General features: G+C 43.5%; 1 protein-coding gene across 18 annotated transcripts in view; it reads right to left on the bottom strand.

Moving 5' to 3' along the window:
- kcnma1a (potassium large conductance calcium-activated channel, subfamily M, alpha member 1a) overlaps positions 1–19,637 on the bottom strand; it is a 136,700-nt gene that overhangs the window by 35,936 nt on the left and 81,127 nt on the right. For 9 of the 18 annotated variants that reach the window (XM_047334786.1, XM_047334790.1, XM_047334787.1 and 6 more), the window contains exons 8-20: positions 18,819–18,989; positions 17,152–17,243; positions 11,404–11,514; positions 11,153–11,258; positions 10,633–10,715; positions 10,476–10,545; positions 9,269–9,424; positions 8,617–8,726; positions 8,397–8,465; positions 7,206–7,217; positions 4,374–4,460; positions 4,205–4,281; positions 2,800–2,808 (exon numbers count right to left, since the gene is read on the bottom strand). In XM_047334786.1, the coding sequence (XP_047190742.1) occupies positions 2,800–2,808; positions 4,205–4,281; positions 4,374–4,460; positions 7,206–7,217; positions 8,397–8,465; positions 8,617–8,726; positions 9,269–9,424; positions 10,476–10,545; positions 10,633–10,715; positions 11,153–11,258; positions 11,404–11,514; positions 17,152–17,243; positions 18,819–18,989 (1,153 nt within the window). The remainder of the gene's footprint in view (positions 1–2,799; positions 2,809–4,204; positions 4,282–4,373; positions 4,461–7,205; positions 7,218–8,396; positions 8,466–8,616; positions 8,727–9,268; positions 9,425–10,475; positions 10,546–10,632; positions 10,716–11,152; positions 11,259–11,403; positions 11,515–17,151; positions 17,244–18,818; positions 18,990–19,637) is intronic. The other 9 variants (XM_047334788.1, XM_047334802.1, XM_047334803.1 and 6 more) reach the window with 3 other exon arrangements.

Here is a 19,637-nt window from a genome sequence, read left to right as displayed (position 1 = left end):
TCAATTCATCACACTGAGGGGTTCTGCTAGTGCAGACTCACTTAAGGTGACAGGTAACTCATGATCGCAAAGGATAGACTAGCTTTAGCTGTGTTACTAAGGCAGGCTTCTGACCTGCAGACGTGTATGTGGTAATGCTATTTAAATCATTGTTTATCACATTTAAAAGTTAATTTTCTTATGTGCTTTTCGAGGGTTTGTTGAATCAAAGTTGTAATTGTAATTGGTAGCACAAAACAGTGCTGATTTCCAATCTGAGACTCATATTCTCCATAAACCTTCAAATTGCTAGGTCAAACAATTACAATTTGGGCCATCACATGCAGTGCACGTTTTGGTCTTTTTAATTGTCATGGGGTAACACTTGAAAAGAAGTGTCTATTCTCGAGCATTTTTATAAAGCAAATTTCACCAAATTTATATTTTAGCACTTGATTTATTGGGGGGGGGGGGATGCCATTGTTCTTTGACTGTTGTATTGAAGTATTTTATTGATCTTTCTTCTCAGTTATTACCCTTTACAAAACTGGGGGTTTGGAGACTATGTGCTCTTGGTGCTCAGGTGAGATTGGATGTGAAAGCAGACTTTCACAACACTGTACTACTGTGCAACTCCCTAACTACCAGCCAGCCTGAGGCTCTCTCTCTGTGTGTGTGTGTGTGTGTGTGTGTGTGTGTGTGTGTGTGTGTTTGCGTGTGTGCAAGCCCTAAACCTCGAGGGGAGCAGGAGTGAAAGTTCCCAGAGCAGCATCTGCAGATTGTCCCTGGTCCCCATTCTCTCATTGCCGAGGTGCAAACAGGCAGCAGACTAATACTGTCTGGCACCTTTACAGAGACACTCTCAGCATCTTTGACTCTGGGTCCCATTGGGAAATAAGGTCCTGAATTAAGTCATATGTTTCAGCCTCTGGCCAAGAAAAGAATGGGAAACGCAGATCATAACCCACCGGATGAAGGCATCAGGGACTGTTGTATCCCGTGGCATGCATATGTGCCTCATGAGCATTTCATAAGCATGCAGAAAATATAGTCTAGGTCTCAGCAACAAGGGCAGGTACAGAAATAACCGTTCACAGTGATGAAACAGTTTGGGGGACATGGCAGACAAGTGCAGCGAGGCTTTCAGTTCATGCCGAAAGTGTCTTTAACTTCAGAGTTTTTTCGCGTTGGGTATTCGGACCACAGTATGTGTATGGTACAAGTGTGGATTGTGGACACAAGGAGAGTGAGCAATGGAGAACATACGCAGCGACACACAGACACACTGACAATGTCTTCTGACTTCACAAGTACCCAGATTTCCGACCTAGGCCTGTGAGGTGTTCTTTTCAGGGCATTCCTTATTGAAGATTCAACACGACGGCTGCCCTGATAAACTGTCTGCGTGGGTGTGATCGGTCACCAGCTCCTCACAATCCATGAGGGTACAACATACTCCAACAGAAGCAATCAGGGCGCTAGGTTGAATCCAGAGGATGTCCCAAAGAAAGCACCATTCGGATAGAGCCCTCTAAAGCTTCCTTGTTCAGCAAGAGTGCAAGGAAAACATTCTGCAAGGCTCGTGACTGGAGCTTCTCAGCAACAACACAGTGCACAGTAGATATTTTCATTGGAGTGTGCACAAGTATACAGCTCTGACCAAACTCCAACTATAAAGATATATACACATCACGAAAACATGAAACACTAAGGACTACAAAATCATTTTAAGAAACTCGGGATGATGAATTTCGTCAAACTGTAGACAAAGGTTTTGATTATGTGTATTATGCCAATGCACACAAATAAGCACGTTTAGTCCTTGCATTTTTGCTGAACAGGTTTCAGGGGATTTGAGTTTCCTCTACTGACATCACCATTTTAATAGCCATACTGGATTTGACCCTGGCACGGCACCGCCATCTAGTGGCAATCTAGTGCTACGACAATTAATCCTCTATTGCCCGTCGACTTTTCAACAAGTGCAGTGAGTTTGAAAATTTCAAAAAATGGAGAGAGAAAAAAGGCGCCCGGGGACTGTCCAGATTTGAAACTACACAAGGCGGGTGCAGTGACATTTACATCCTGAGAGGAACTGGTGACCTCCGAAGCCTCAGCGCAGGCCGGGCGAGGACCCAGAGTCTTGGAAGGGGCTGAGATCACAGGGAAGTGGGGCAACGGGGAGGCCAGATTGTTTTGATTGTGTTTTGGCAGCCTCGCCGGTTGGGATTTGAAGAACTTCCCACAAGGACATTTTCTGCTCTCTGAAAGAGCGGCCACACTCAAAACTTCCTTTGACAGAAAGCAGATCAATGTTAGAATCTCAGTGATCCCTGTTCGCTTTTTCCTCCCTTTGTGTTCGCTCCTCTGAATCTATGATTACCGTGCGACATGTCAGAGTTCCGTAACGGTCTCTCTGCGCTTTCTTGGGAGCATGACACTATGAGGAGACTCGCAGAAGATTGGCTTTCGAAAAAAGCCAAGTACGAGTTGGGTTTGATCGTCAAATGGTGAGGAAAAATTGAGAGCTCTTCGGCCACATGTGATTGAGTCACACTCCATTTATTTGTCGTTTCCAACTAGTCGGAGCTTGAGCTAACTGGGCCATTGAGGCGGAGGACTGATGCTGGTGTGCGTTGGATTTCTGCTGTTTTGGTTTTGGTCTGAGCACAGTGTAGAAATGAGAGGCAAGGAGAGGGATGCAGAAGCTACACTGGTGCATGCAACATAGATACAGTATACTATTTGCTGAAGAGGAAAAAAGACACTTGCACTGCACTCTGGGTAAATGAAATCCTTTTTTTTTTTTTTTTTACTCACAATAAATCACTACCAGCGAGTAGTTAAAATAAAGTGGCGTTTTCCAATGGCAGCAGGGAAGAAAATACATCAAAAGTGTGTCACTGGTCATAAAGAAACATGGGGAAATCAACAAAAGAGAACAAAACATGATAGAACAGAACATACTGTAGGACAGACTTCCATTGCAGTAATGGAACTGTCGTCTTTCTAAATGCAACTCTCTTGTTGGAAACTACTGTAATAGGATAAAACATAACGCTTTTACGTCCATCACCGGAGAAGATATTAGGAAAGCAAAAAGAAGTAAACACTTTATCTAAATGCAACTAGAGTGTGAAAGGCCTGGCAGAGAGGGAAAAAAATAAAAAAAGAACTGAATAATTGAGATGACACAGACAAAGGCAGAGATGGTCGGCATCTATTTTAAAACCAGGTTTTGTCTCTGCCAAGCTGCTTACTGTAATTGTCTGCGACCTTTTGGGGAAATATGGGATATTCACCTGAATTATTTATCCAGTAGCTAAAATGTCCTGACAAGTGACTACTGTACATAGGTCAGGTTACATTCATGTGCTGTTCCTGCCTTAATGGTAATGTCGTGTCTGCATAAAAACAGGAAAAATCTGTTCACCCGACGGAGGCGTTTTACTGGCCCCGTGGTGAACAGTCGGGGGCTTAACAATTAACTGCACATAATGTCTAAGTGCAGGACCATTCAAAATGCGTGCGTGTGTGCGTGTGTGATCTTAACCACACTGGTAACGGTGCCTGAGACCAATACTTTAAATTACTCCAACACTAATATTCGAAATATGAAAGATAAAAGCTCATTGCCTCGTGCCAGAAAAGGTACAAATTGTACAAATCTCAATATTCCGTTTCATAACTGCATACGTGAAATAAGGAATTATGGGTTTAATAATGTTTTTGAGTGTTCCAAACAATCAATGGGATTTACAGATTTGCAGCTTGTTACCACATCTTACTGTAGATCATTTGTCTATACAGCTGTCAACTAAAAACCATGTCATTCCATTCTCTTGTATCTTTCTCCTACTAAAATAATAATATATTATACTTTTTATTCTCAGTTTGTGTGAATAAAGTAGTGATTCAATGGTTAAACCAAGGAGAAAACACAACCAAAGATGACAACAGTTGTTGTATCAGATACTGACTGATGATGGAAGCTATGAAAGTTCAAATGGGACCCATGGAAAATAGGGCATAGGGTACAGTAGTATATTACCTGTTCCACGGTACAGAGGAACAATGGCACAATGAGAGGTATAACATTATTGTACAAACTGGTAAAACCTTAGGTATGATGAGACAGACAGGAAGGTTTGGGAGAGGGAGGGAGGGAGGGAGGGAGGGAGGGAGGGTCGTCAACGGGGCAAAATAAAGGCGCAGATTTACTCACGTCGTTTGCAGCCACACTTCTTGATCCGCTTAGGGTCTGTGATGTCATCGTGACAAGCTTTGCAGTAGAAAAAAGCTCTAAAAGTGACACGGTTAAAAAATGTTTAGCACAATCCATCTCTGTCCATTTGACGCAATGAGTCGGTCGCTCATGGCGACGGCCGCGTTACCTCTTCACTTCTTTGGCGTCGCTGGCGATAAAGAATCCCAGCGTTCCCTCCTGCATCTTCACGTGGTTGCCCGGGTTGATGAGGATGCTGGGCGATCACACAAACAGACACGCGCGACGCTCATTAACTCGCGGACAACCTCTCCGTTCATGCACACGACATGCTAATCAAGAGGGAATGGTACACACACGTGTTGAAGCCCTCAATCACGAGCTGGGCTCGCTCTGCTGCGTGGCCTCTTTTGCGTTGTCATGAACGCAATAAGAAGCCCCGCTCCTCTAATTTTTGGGACAGTTTTGCCGACGTGGAACTCGCATTGGACGGACTACAAATGCACAACAGCAGGATCTCACGCTGAATTTTGAGTTCTTCTCTTTACAGAACGGTGTCGGATCGCCCCGGGTGGGAGAAGGTGGGAGTGAAGGGACCAGGGGGCAGAAAGAATTGAAAAAAGGAATGGCCACGGAGTGGTTTCCGCCGCAGCACTCGAATCCAGTCATCTAGTCGAAGCAGATGTTGTGATGGCCACTGAGACGTGGCTGTAGTACAGAGAATGTACAGTAAGTGTCCTTATCTCGGTTAGTATTTGACAGTGGGATGCAAGGGAACAGCTCATTTTCTCATCAACACGAGGCGGATCCTGCTCAGGGACTCGACCATTATCTATGGGATTGCGTCTCTTCAAACATCAACACTCAAATTAGAGTGTGTGAACAATTAGAATGCATGTCCAGCAGTTTTTATGCTGTCATGGCTCGCTGAACGACGGCCACACTAATAAATATCACAACCTTCAGCATGTTAGTCAATCTATTCCTTATAATGGGTGAGACTCAATGTCATCTGGCTGTATCATTCCCCATTAATTAGACTGAGACAAAGAGTAGACACCAAACACACACACACACACACCGTACGCTCACACACACACACACACACACACACATACGCACGCACACACACACACACACACACACACCCTGTTCATTAATGGTTACCTGTGGGCAACAATCATCAATGATGTGAGTGTGAACTAAGAAATCAAAAACACTGAACCCACAAATCTGTAAGGGTCACACTCCTTCAAAATAAGAGCCCAGTGGAAAGATTCTCATTTTCTCTACTTTGTAATAAAACGTCGGATAATTCCTGACAACAACGCTTATCTTATGGCTCAATGTTGTGTTGGAGACATCTTTCTCACCGGCTTGACTCAAATCTTTTTATTTTAAATATCAATCATCATTATTTCCTCTGGGCTCTGGAAAACATTACACTGGAGAAAAACAAACAAAAATATGAAGGGAGCAATTGAATCCATACACATATCGGAGACGTGATCAAATTGCACCAGTCATGCTGATTATAATTTTTCCTTCCACTCTGCAAGAAGTAAAATAGCATATAACATTCACTAAGATTTAATAGCCCCCAGAGAAGTAAACGGGTATTACGACTGGCATGCTTTTTAGTCAAAATATATGAACAAAATCAAATCAAGACAGTTCCACAAACATTGCTGCCCAAATCTGAGATTTTATAGGCATATCAATCAAACACATTTCTCCTCAGTCGGGTGCAAACTGGCGAATAGGAGCTTGAAAAGCATCAAAACCTCATATTGTGAGCAACAAGGCAAGCATCAAACACTTTCTGTGATAGTGTCGTAGCATGCAGTTACCACACAGCATGAAGAGGACAATAGTCAAACAGAAATGCATAGCCACTGCAGTACAGGTATAGGGACAGGTACGTAGATGCAGACGGTTGCAGTAACTTCTGTGCAGTTGGATTGTTTCTCAAACACCAAACTGACAGGAAGTGACCTCACTTAAGGACATCTACTCGACAGACACACGAGCATGACTGCACATGGTGGCTGAGACGCACACACACAAAAAAAATGCACACGCACATTCGCGCCCAAATTCGCCCTCTCTTTCTCAAGGTACAGTAATCACACACACACACACACACACACACACACACATACGCAGGCGCACACACGTGCACAGATGGAGGTACATTTAGCAGTGACAACATGAGAGGGTGATGGAATGCAAAGGTGAAATGCAGGGGCGCTCGCTATGGTTGTTAAATTTCCGTTTGGATAAACTTAAGGCTTTCCAAATTCAACAGCTCCCTAGTGTGTGAAATGATGAAAAGAAAACAAAGATGGGTGAGGTGCTGCTGGCGTGATAAAACCAGGAAGAAAAAAGACATGCTATCGCGTCTGCCTACAGCAATGGCCGCAAATCAGTCGGTTAAATCGGAATGTAGAGCAGCATATTATCAGTGCTCCTCGACACCACATCTGAGGTCTGAGGTAAGTGCACATGAACTCCTCACTGATCCTGAGGCATGGAATCATGAAGCGCTGTTCTGGCATTGGCCTCGAAACACCGTGAGTGGAATAATTAAGTTGGAAAAGCTAAGACACAGTAAAGTAAACACAGAGCAACACTGGAAAAAGGAGAACTGAAAGTGAGAGAAATAAACTAAGCAAGGGACTGGTAAAGGACGCAACTGAAAAGATCACATGAGAGGTAGATACAGTATGGAGAGGGTGAGCGTTTGGCCTTGGCACGCCGACAACAGCAAAGACAAAGAAACAGCACTTCTACAAACACGTTCCAATTCATCTATCCTCCCTCTGCCTGCAAAGAAGTTAGTGCATTAAGCACAAGGGACACCATTAAAGAGAGTTCGAAGAAGAGGCCTGTGTGATAGCGTTTGGGGAAATATCCTTGGGGGGAAACTCCCAAAGTCAGAAGCTTTAAAGTGCCGGAGATTGGGCGGAACTTTGGGAGTAAGATAAGGTAGAGGGCATACCGCTTTCGGCTTCTGCAAACAACAAGAAGAAATCTCAAATCAAACAGTTATCATGAACACAGGAGGAGAGGAGAATAAAACTGTGACCAGTGTTTTTCGTAGTCCTCCTTTTCTAACATCCGCTTACAAAAAAAGAGTGGTTCACTTTTGATAGGGGCATGATTTAAATCAAATGCCCCTGAAAATTGTGGCAGTTTATGTTTTTAAAAAAAAATAGCTGTTAATATTACGAAAAATGATGGCATCTTAAAAGTCATTATGGAAGTGAAAAGTCTTAAATAATTATAGTATCAAAGTTTGGTTATTTTTAATTGAACTAGCTGGAAAGGATTCAAATCTTTATACCCTACACTACGTACACAATGTCAAAATGGCCATCATTTGCCATGCGACATTGCCACTACATAAAAAAAGGTTTGACACAGGTGAATGGGGAAGAGTGGGCGGGTGTGATTTGGCAATTGGGATTACTGAAAAATAGCACCTAATGTTGTTATTGGTGACAAGACTGACACTGATGTAGAGTTAGTGGTTATCATACAGACTGAACAGGAAAACAGTGGAATCAAGTTAATGAAACCTGTGACATTGTGAAATTCACAATGTGCAGCTGCGAGGTTGTTAAGCTGTGAACGTATCTCTGAATTAGGCACAGTGCAACAGAAATGAGACTAAAATGGTTTGTGAATGTGAATAATGTTGACCCAGTGCAGACGACTCGTGTCTGAAATTAAAATCTTATGCCATATTTTTTTTTAAATATATTCCTTCATGCCTGCAAGGTTTGAGATTAAGAATCGGCCTTGGGAATAAGGAGTTACTTCCACCAAGGACAGTTAGTCCCAATCAAATGTTCAATGAAATGAGGGCCATGAGGTCAACTACAAACATCGCTCATGTCCCATGTACTTGTGGACTTGAATTAAATTTCTATGATTAAAACAAAAGTTTAAGACAACTGTGGTAGAGGTATGTGCAATAGTGTGTGTTTTTTTTACTGTATCAGAAAAAGATAACCAGGATATACACTTTTAAAGGTAACTCCTATTTTGGCATCCTACAGTAAAAGAGCTGCAAAGAGGATTCGGGGGGAAAAGAAAAGAAAAATCATATCATAGATTATTAGAAGAGAATCAATCAGTAGTTCACTGTGACCACAGTTGCACCGGAAGAAAGATCCAAAATACAAACCTGCTCTCTCTCTGCTCAGACTTGTATTCGATGGCAATAAGCAACAGCTTCAGCTTCACGTAACACAGCCTGCAAAAGAAATGCGCTCATTAGAGCAGAGCATGTATTGATGGCAGGTGACTGATGGGTTTAAACGCCTGTGAAATTCACATTCACGTTTGTCTTACCTACAGTACCACTGACCGTGGGCTTGCTGAGTGGGGTTAAGAGTGATACTTACTCGCAGATAGTGGGGAAGGAGAGGCCCACAAAGGCACTGGACAAATACTCTGTGTACATCTCATTAGCCACTCCTTCAAGGTAATACTTCTGCCATGTGTCCTCCTCAATCTGACAAAAAAGAAAAAAATAGAATAAAATAAGCGCGGAAATGTCACATGAGGAGCGAAAAAAAGCAACGCTCCTTTCCCATCCAAAAGCAGTCCAATGTGGTCCGCAGATGTTCCCCCCGCACAACATCAGCCCAGTCATTATAAGCTGATCCATCATCTTTACGACATGAGACCAGTTCTTTGATAGAAGCAAGCACCTCTTCAATTTTGAGCCACAGCAGCGCTGAACAGACTCCATATGAAATGTCACAGTAAAACCTGCGGTGCCGGGTTGACTGAAAACACTCTAATGGAGGTCTTTCTCTGGACAGAGATGTCAAGGCTTCCCGGGGAATGTGCTGTGCGTGATGGATCTCCCCCGTCTGTCAGCAGAGGACTTGCTGTATCAATTTATGTTAGCCTCACCTTCAATCTCAGAGTAAATCATCTCATTTATACAAAAATGCAATGTGAGGATTTCATTCTGTCCACATTGCATCGGTCTGTGCAGAGGGGGGGCGACGTGAACGGGGAGCGAGTTAATCTTGGACTCTGCGTTACCTCGATGAAGGACCTCATGGAGAACAGGTTGGCCAGCATTGTGGACAGGCCCTGGGCCAGACAGCTCTGGGCAATGAAGCCTGCCTTCAGCTCGGCCAGGCAGATAGCATCGTCGCCCTCCTTCCAGTTCCAACTCGGAATGTTCAGCAGATGGGCCTTCATCACACGATAAGGACGGGAGGGGTCACAAAAGACATACATACGAGTTTAAGGAAAAAAATGTTAACATTTTGGGATTCTTGGGATTTCTGACAGACCAGTGCCACTCTCGTATCTCGGCAGCAAATACAAAGCTTGTGCCAGCAGTGGGTTGTCTTAGCACAAAGATTAAAAGCAGGGGACTTCTACTTACTTTCGTCCCCCGTCTGTGGTTGAGGTTAGGGACGAGCTACGGTTATTGGTGCACTCAAATATTCCACAATTAAAACGGAAACTGTCCATGGAATCTTCCCTACTTTCTCCAAATGCTCCCACATTGCAATGTGTTGTATTTTATTCATACAAAAGAATTAAAGTTGCTGCTGTCACAGATGACACAAAATGACCGTGATTAGTAAGTGTCCCAAATCTCAACTTGCTGCTCACTCATGAAAGAGCTATTGAGTGTTTATTACATATGGAGTAGTGAACGAGTGAACACGGGGGTTATCGTGGACACAGCCCAGAACATAAAGCAACAACAAGTGATTGTTTTTAAGAATAGTGTATTTCCCATAAAAAACTTAAACTAAATTGAAAGAGTTAATCAATCATTTCATATTTACTATTTTTCATGCATTCAACTGGTGCTCGGGACATTTATAGGGTGTTATTTTCAAAAATGCTCAAAGCTAATATACACACGTGAACTGAGGCCCAGCAGCTGTTTTAGGTGCCAATCTATTTATTCCCTTAAAAAAACTGACGTTAATCTATATCCATCCTTCATGAGTCAAAGTGTAGCGTGTGTGAGCAACCGAATGAGCGGACCTTTCAGTGTCAAACAAGTGATGTTGCTATGAATTACCCAACGATGGTACCAACTACTTAAATGCACAGCACAGCTGTTACGCAGACAGGGTTGTGGTCCATCTCCTGTCACAAACGTTCCTCCGTATGAGGGATGATAGAGAGCAGTGAAGCAATCTTACACATATATATATATAGATATATATATATATCTATATATATATAGATATATATATCACAGGACACCGAAACGTCTTACCTTGTTGTGATATTGGAGCATCTGCGTGATTATTCTGATCTTGGGATGGTAGTTCTTTATTGAAATGACCCTAAATGAAAACCAGGAGGACACATGAAACAATATCACACCTTACAAAGTCCTTTTTCTACTCGTGTAAGTCCAGTGGATGCAATACCTCATGATGTTGGAGGCGTCTTCAGCATCAGGATCTGCACAATATTTGTTGGCTAGGATTAGGCAGGCATCTGCTGACTCGATCTATGTGTAACGCACCAAAGAAACAGATATGTTAACGTTACAGTACATGTCGGTATTTATTAGCACGCACTCAGTGCTTTTGAACAAGCTGTGGCTTTCTCTCCCAAAATCCAATAAATGACTGCGTTTAACACTGGCCAGTATCAATACACTTGGTCATAACATTGATCAATGTGCCACAACCTTTTCCCCCTTTTCCCCTTTGTCTCGTCTGCCTCTATCCATTTTGTCCAAGAAAAAAAAATAAAACAGAAACGCAGATGCAGATATTGTCATTTTGCATTTACTGTACTCTCTTTACTACAACACAATGAAAAAAAAGAGGAATTTTGCTCTTGGCTCCGTCAATTTCGATCGACACTTAAGCTCTAAAACAGTTGTGTATAATGTTACTGAACGGGTTTTCAACTCCTCAAGAGTCCTGTCGCCGGCTGTACCTTCACACGGGCCAGATCGTGAGGGTTGAGAACAGATCCCTGGTAGAACTCCACTTGGGTAAAATGGCGTTTGAACAAGGCTTCCAGCTCAAGATTAGGGGAAATACTAGCACACAGAAGAAAAAAAAGAGGAGAGGACTTATTGCACGTATGGACTAAACATACAGGTCATCTGTGCATCGTTCCGAGCTTTGGGTTTTCATAGCTAACCTACGGTACACGTGGCGAGGAAAGAAAAAAGTCAAACTTACTTATGGAGAAAAACAATTTCTACATTGACATCATCCCTGTCCTTGTGTAGGAAGTCTTTGAGGAAGTTGGAGACACTTTCGAGGGTAATATGACCACAGACCACAATGTGCCTGGAAGGGGGGAAGAAATCATCTTGAGTGGGCAACATTAATCACTGCAGACACTGGCATGTCTCCCGAAGATAATCATTTAAACCAAAGCACTCTAACATCTAACTCATATATGGACTGAAAAAAAAGAAGAAAAAAAAATGGAGATACATGTCAAGAAATGTTGTTTCAAAGCGAACGGGTAACTGAATTATATCTTTTCTGCCATATAAGTGAATATTTTCCCCCACGTAATGAAAGTGGTTAAATTCTGCAAGACAAGTGCAATCAAACACTCAACTCTGAACCACTTTAGAAAATCTCAGATATAATCACGCAGCCCGCAGCGGTTGGACTGTCATCCGTTCCCAATATAAAAGCTGTCCCCTCGGCCAAACCACCGCTTTGTGAGCTGAATGGATGTTGACAAAGACATGTACATCAATATGCTTGCGCTTTTGTACAGAACATTACTTCAAAACTCTCAGAGTGATTTGGAGGCCTGTGGTTGACACAAATTCTAAACAGGACCTCAGAGTATTTGACAGGTCCCTGGCGAGATCCGGCAGTGCATTACAGCGGAGGGATCTGTCAGAGGGCGCACGGGGCTGATTGCAACTAGAATGAGTTTCGAAGATGAGGTTGTGTCCCTGCCTGTCGTCCCACTGCGCCGTAGGCCACAATGATCTGGGAACAGGGAGGCTCGTTTCAATAAGACGAAGGCAGTTTGGTCACTGTCCGTGTCTAATCAAAACCTTAACTGTCTCGACAATAAAAATGGTGCTGCTTCCCGAATAATAAATATTAAGTTTTTAGTGTCCTAGAAGTAAGACAATTCAATTTAACTCCCTTGTAAAAAAAAAAACATTCTTGTTCCTCAATGAATGTATGTTGTAGGATTTAGGCTATCGTACTCTTTTAATGCTACATTTGTACAGTTATACTTTAATGAAGTAGCAGTAATTGCTGTCATTAATAAAACCCTTTTGGAAATTCAAATAACAGCGATATAAGTAATGGTAATCAACCACAATATGGGTACCATAGTCAATTCAACGGTACTAATCTGGTGGATCTAAGACACTCTTCAGCACATGCTTTGTTATCACTGTGGTAAGCTGAACTGCACTACTCTGCATTTAAATGTCACCAGGTCTTATTGTCAAGGCCCTGAATGTGAAATCCAAACATGCTCAGTAGAGTCCAGCCCTTACATTGCCACGGATTAGTGTGGACACTCGGCAGACACCCCAATTACCCTACGGAGACCTGTACGGCAATCTGTGTAATGACAATGGCCTCATCCACTACTTACAGGGATATGCCAGGAGACAATTGAACCACTTTAGTTTTGAGTGCCTGAGCGCTGGACCGCTTTGCACTTAACACTACGTGTATTCGGTTACGCTCCTTAAAATGAAAAAATGATATACTGGTGGTCATATCTGTTCACCGTTGAAGTTCTTATCATCAAACTCGATTTGTTATGACGGGTTTCCCTCAATCTATTATCATGCTGTTATATACAAGAAGGAAGTTCTGGCTAACACATTGACCTATAACAGTCAACGTCTAAAATTGTTAAGTGCATTACTGAAGTCTGACTCAGTCTGGCAGGTTTAAAGGAAACAGAGATATTTATGTGAGAGGAAAACCACGGTCCAGATCGACTGAGCGTTCCCCTGGCCCGCACCAGATGGGCCGGGTAGGGGCCGAAACTGAAGCGGACTTGGCAAAGCAACGCGACACATTGAAGGAATGGCAGATTGTGGATGTCGCAGGGCATAATGGTCCTCGCAGACGTCGCCTCTGTCCTTTTGAGAAAATCTTGAACGAGCGGCCGGGATTGCACGGTTGGCCGGAGTCGAGCGGAGTGGGGCCGTGTGGTCTTGCAAGCCGATGAGCCGCGATGTCTGTGGGCAGCCCGCAGTGTTTGGCGCAAGACGTCGCTCGTTTTTCATGAGCCGAAACAAACATCGCTCAGGTTTTCCTATCCTCGGCATCCAGATGCCCGTCACCAAGTGTACAGATTTATACGGCATATTATTTGGCTTGTGTGGATTCAACATTCAGTTATGAATGTCAAACACACACACACAAACCTGGAGGTGTAAATTCATGTGTACAGGTAACCACACGCGTGCGCACGCGCGCAGAAACAAACGTGGCGCTGTCTTTCACTCTGAACAGGTGATTTACCAGCGAAAGCAAACCTTGCTCCCTCGTGTATTAAACTCTGTTTCTGCCTCTAATATGAGCTAAACACAGAAATATTGTGATACTACGCTTCACTCAATAGACGTCATTTAAGTTGGCCTGCCTCTACAGAGGTTTCTGTGCGCCAAATGTAGCATCTAATTCAATACTGAGATCACTGGCTAGTTAAATAGGATACAGGGAAAAGGACATCATCGATAACTCAACCATTTCTAATTGTTTCATAAACAAAATACCTCCCTTCTGGTCAGCCCGATGCAGTTTAGTACTACGTACAGTTTAAAAGTCATGGAAATAAAACAAAAACAATAGAGCACTTCAAGGACAAAGATTTTTTTTCTAACACAAGAAAACCATGCCTGACAACCCAGACACACACACACACACACACAAAAAGTGTAGCACACCATCACGATTAAATGCAAAGGGGGGTAAAACAGAGCGTGCACACAAAGAACACGTGCAGTCAGGGAACAATCCCAGGGGCTCACTGGGGATACACGGAATGCACAATGAACAAACAAAGAGCTCAAACATCAGCAACAGAGGTCACTGACTCACTGAATACTGCTCTAATCCTTACGTTGGTGATGAAACTCGCTGCAAGAATCGTCGGCTAAATGTTGCAATGTCCCATTTGATTTTTCCAACTTTTTTTTTTTAGGTTTTTTTAGGGTTTTTTTAAGGCAACAAGCCTTAAGGGAAATCTCCTCTAATCAATGTCGCGAATCAGCAACGCCATGTGGAGTAGCTAAACAAAATGAAGCGTGCCGTTCAGGAAACTCAGCCTGATGTATGCTCTCTCACTTCTGACATTGCGCAAGTGTGGCCGTGTGTTCGTGCCCGCTGGTGTGTGGGAGTCTCTGGGGTCTCTGTGCACTCCTCGAGTTGCTGCAGTTGGACTTTCTTCTTCTTTTTTTTTCAAAAAGGTGTATGTCAGAGTTCAGCCAGGGTTGAAGCCAGTTTCCGTGCCAACCCCTTCTGTCGAAAGTCGGGGCTAATGGAAACCATGGAGCCATAATGGAAACCGCAGAGCCCCGAGTGCAGCGGCCGCCAACGGAATGCAACAGTTGTCATTATTATATCAGCGTACGCGGGCTGGGAGCTGTCACTGCGCTCACGGATGTACGCTACACTGCACAGAGTACTATAAGCAGCACTAGCATCAAACAGAAAAATCAGCATGGATCCAAATGAGTCGCTCTCACTTCCAAATAACCTTCAAGGCCTGCTCCGAATGACAGAAGCCAGGCGGGGAGATCAAATGGGGGCTTTGCATTTAAAATACCTCACAGTGTATCGTGACGTCATTGTTTATGAGCTCTGTAATCAATTGGTTACTTGTAATCTCCTAATCTCATTTCCATGATAGACTTTTCCCTGTGTTGACAGCTGCAAAATGATAATGCACTGAACTCCGATTGGTAATCCTACACCCACATGGCAAACCTAGTTTTTTTTCTATGCGGGTTTTCAGGTCCTATCTGTGTAAACACCGAACACGTTCATTTACACATTTATCTAAACAGCTATGCAAAGGGCCCGGTGCCACTCTAATCCCGTGTGTTTTGGTGAGTGTCCTCCGATTGTTACGATACGGCCCAGACAGTATGTCTAACCAGAAAGAGAGATAGAAGGGGCGGGGGGGGGGGGGTGCTGAAGGAAAAAATAAAGTGTGTGGGAGAAACTATCCTCAGTTTTGACAAGGGTTTCTCTCAACACCCATCTGTGAGTCGGGGCCGAGATCACTGGCCAAACATAACATTTCATCAATCTTATCCCAATGACAGGCAAACATTATCGAACAAAGGCTTCTTCTTTTTTTTCCAGAGCCTCGCTCTACTGCCGACTCCCTAGAATCCACCCCGCTGAAACCGATGGAGGTCGGATTGGGAAAGAGAAGAGAGTGGGAAAAAGAAAAGACAGCAACATAGCAGATGCTGAGTGCCAAAGTAAAAAAAAAAAAAAGGGGGGAAGAAAGGAACAGAAAAGACTCTACCCTCCCTGTTCTGGACGCGCCACATCTGGGTGAAAAATAAATTCTGTGTGCTGAATATATCAGTAAGGTTTGAGCCAGGAGGGGAGGAGAACAGTACGGCACAAGAAGTACTGTGGTAATCTTGTACAAACAGTCATATCACCACAGTATCGCACACACTTCACGGTGCACCGGAACCTCTGCTGTGAGAGGCCAATGACACTATGATACATAACACATAAATGACGTCAGCCGCCGGGGACAAACTCCACCACCACCACCACACAAGCACGAGAACCAGACGGAAGACCCAAGCAGGCAAAGCAAGCCAAAAGCAATTGAGAGCCTCCAATTGGGAGTGAGGCATCCAGCATTCAGGGTGTGGGAGCTGACTGAAGATCAGGGCCAGAATCATGTCAAGCACTGATGATGCGATGGGCGAGCGGGGACGCACAACGGGAAGGCGGCGTTCACGGGAACAGTGAAACAGATGCCGGAACATGCCGGAGCGGTGCAGCCGAAGAAGAGCAGTGTCACAAAACATGCAACAACAACAAAAAAAAACTCAAGCAAAGTGAATCAAGGAAACAAATTGTGTCCCTGCAATGGTCATTGAGATTGATGATGCCGAAAAAGACCACCAATAAAAATGCACTTGCAGATGTTTAAATCTATTTTCTTGTGGGGGAAAAAAAATAAATCCTGAAAGCGGATAGTAGGGGTTTCATGACTATTATCTCTCGTTTTGATGGATTGTTATCCCAATTCATCCCCAAAGGCAAGAGGCTATATCGATGACGGACTGGATCTGAATAGAAATGGGACAGGACATCGGGCACAGATATATGTTGCACAGAAACACCACAGGTCAGTCTTCTGCGAGGCCAACGTGTAGTAGTCATGAAAGCTCTATTTTCCACATCAAAGCGCAACACGGGGTGCTTTAGGGAGGACAAAGAAAGAGAATGGACGGCACACGAATGTCTTCAGGAAATCTCTTGAGTGAAAGACAGACAGAGTCAGATATAGAAATAGGTGGAAGAAGAAGAAGAAGAAGACAGACAGAGAGAGAAGGAGTGAAGAAGAGATTAACAGGGGGGGGGGCATGAACATGTGAGTCCTAATGGCCAAGGTCTCCAGTCACGCAGTGTGACTCGATGTTACGTCACTGCTCTTAAGAAAAGTCAAAGGTAACCAACCCCCACCCCCCGTATCTATACAACGTCAAAGGGGGGCGCACTTGAGTCACACAACCACACCTTGTCTGGATTTCAACTTACTTTCTGCCTCGTGTCGAGTTATAACTCCCTCCGTATTTCTTCCGATTAAGGATGAGAGCAGCAATTTCTGGCACGTAGCGAGCAAACATGGCCTACATGCATGGAACAGAAAAAAGAAAAAAAGGCATGCAGAGAGGGTTCTACCGCACACAGAAAAACAGCAGAACCATCCGGAATACTTACTTTCTCCCATTAACCGCACTATAGGAACCACCATATTTCTTGCGGTTTCCTATTAACTCTATGATTTCAGGGACGTAGCTGGCAAACATGGCCTAAGGAGAAGATAGGAGACAGAAGAAGAGACTAAAAAAGAGACTACTAGGCCGCAGAGTGGGTGGTGCAGAAAAAAATGGTGCATGAATCCAGATTTCTGAGGGGAGAAAATTATGAATCTGCTATGTAAGATTTTTTTTTTTGTTTAACTCTCTTATTGTCTGTAGAGACTTGCTAAACTCCATAAGAATGAGAGAGACTTCCATATATAGCAAAAAGAATCTCGTTTTTGCTGTTGGCTTTTAAAGGTTAATGTTTAGCAACGGTTTTAGTCAGCGGGCGGGAATTTTGTCACAGCCGATGAATATTCAGCCTGTGATAGCACCCAAAACCTTTCTGGACAGCAGAAGCTTAGCTTACGAAGAATAATAAAAAAAAAAAACCTATGTGCCATGTTTTGTCCAACAAACACAGATGACGTGGCAGGTTGATTTGAATAGGCCCACCTGATGCTCCACAGCTGCAAAACACATTAAGACTCATTTTTTATTATTGGGCTGGAAAATGAGCTGGATGCATTTTGCAGAGTTCCACAGCCGTTTTATCGCAGGGCAGGGAGGGTGTTGAAGTTGACCAGCTAACACTGGGGTAGGGCGCTGACACCACTCGTCTAGGCTTACGTCTCCGGTAAGACACGAAGACATGCCCTTCCCCTTGTGCATACGCACTCAAATCACGCTTTCAAAGTTTACCCACTACCGGCGGACAACGTGATATGACGTGGGCTCCAAAATGATTCCTGGCTCGACAACACTGCGCAGCCTGGAGTCATTATTTAGCCACTGCCGTTGATAGGAAGCAGCTTCAGCTACAAGCCTAAAGACTTCCAGAGGTCTCAACACTGAGAAAAACACACAACCTATCACCATGGCCACAGCACGGCATACAACCACACAGCTGCAGGTCATCAGTGCACGGTGGTAACGGTCAAATGCATAATACAATATAATAATGTGATTTGGCTCGAACCACCGTGTGTGTGTGTGTGTGCGCACGCGGGCGCGCTCGCGCTACTATAATAGTGGCAGCCCAACAGGATGCTAGATAAGAGGAAGGTGAGAGGGAGGGAGTGGGAGGCTGCTGTTGCTATGGTAACATTCAGGATGGCCTAAGCTTCATCTCCCTGCCCCTGTGTTTGTTGGAATTGTGGGAAGAGACACAGGAGGATGGGGTGTCCTGAAACCGCAACTGCCTTTTAGGAGAACAGTAACAACATTAGCAGACAAAAGCTTATACTGTAATTAAACAAATAGAGGAATGAGACACCGGGGGGAGGGGACGGAGGAGCACATAGTACTGTAATTACAGGGGAAAAGATACAGTAGGCTAAACAGAAGGATACAACTACACCATGACTAAGAAACAGCATGTACTGGTAAAGGCAATATAGATCTAACATTAGCCAAATGTAAATTATATACAAAACTATTATTCAAGTTACATAATACGTATTTACATTAACTTTCCATTCATTTATCATGTGTTAAATCATTTTGGGTGATACACAGGAACAGAGGGCAGGATTTAGGAGGGGATAAGGGGAGGAAGGGAGAAAGAAAAAAGCCGGATTTTACCAAACCACCGAGGATGAAGAAGACCATGAACAGGCGCCCCAAGGTGGTTTTTGCATAGACATCCCCGTAGCCCACCGTAGACATAGTCACCATCAGCAAGTAGACACATTCCCAATAGGAAAGTGACTGGGAATTTTGGAAGTTTTCCCAAGGATCCCCTGAGTTTTCCACCTAACAGAGAAATCGCACAGGGAGGAAGGGATAATTAGACTTGACTGCAACCACCAATGTGTAAACAAGAGTTCTCAAAAGGAAACTGTTTGATCAAGTTTGATTAAATCCAGCTACGTGTGCTCGAGCATTCATCTGCGCTCCAGTTGGGTATTCTTTTATCTATTGAGCTAAGGCTACCATCTAGTGGTGAAAACAGTGTACTGCTAGAAGATTTGCTGAGCGGAGCTACAAATACACACTGTACTGTATACTACGTGTAGATAAAACACCAACACAATAAACATAGTTTTTTATATACGCATCTATAATGTATTAAGGCAAATATAATTATCCTCAATTGGATAGTTTGACAGTGGATAATGGCAGTAAATCTGGGGAGAAAGAAGACATAAAAAGGTCTCCCGCCAGTATTTAACTAGGGAATTTAGAGTTGCATGTTATGCTTAGTTGATAAAACTTCGCAGAACAACCATTGTGTTTTTTTTTTTAACATTATACACAAATTCACATGATGTCAGTAGGAGTTGTGAGGGGCTATTCAAATGATGAATTAAAGAGTCGGAATGAATCCTCTTGAATATACTGTTAGTTTACGTACATAAATTCCATGAATTACACGTACATGGACTGTATTTATATAGTGCT

The sequence above is a fragment of the Scophthalmus maximus genome, chromosome 10 (assembly GCF_022379125.1).
Source record: "Scophthalmus maximus strain ysfricsl-2021 chromosome 10, ASM2237912v1, whole genome shotgun sequence".
Taxonomy (NCBI): domain Eukaryota; kingdom Metazoa; phylum Chordata; class Actinopteri; order Pleuronectiformes; family Scophthalmidae; genus Scophthalmus; species Scophthalmus maximus.
This window is presented reverse-complemented; position numbering and strand designations above follow the sequence as displayed.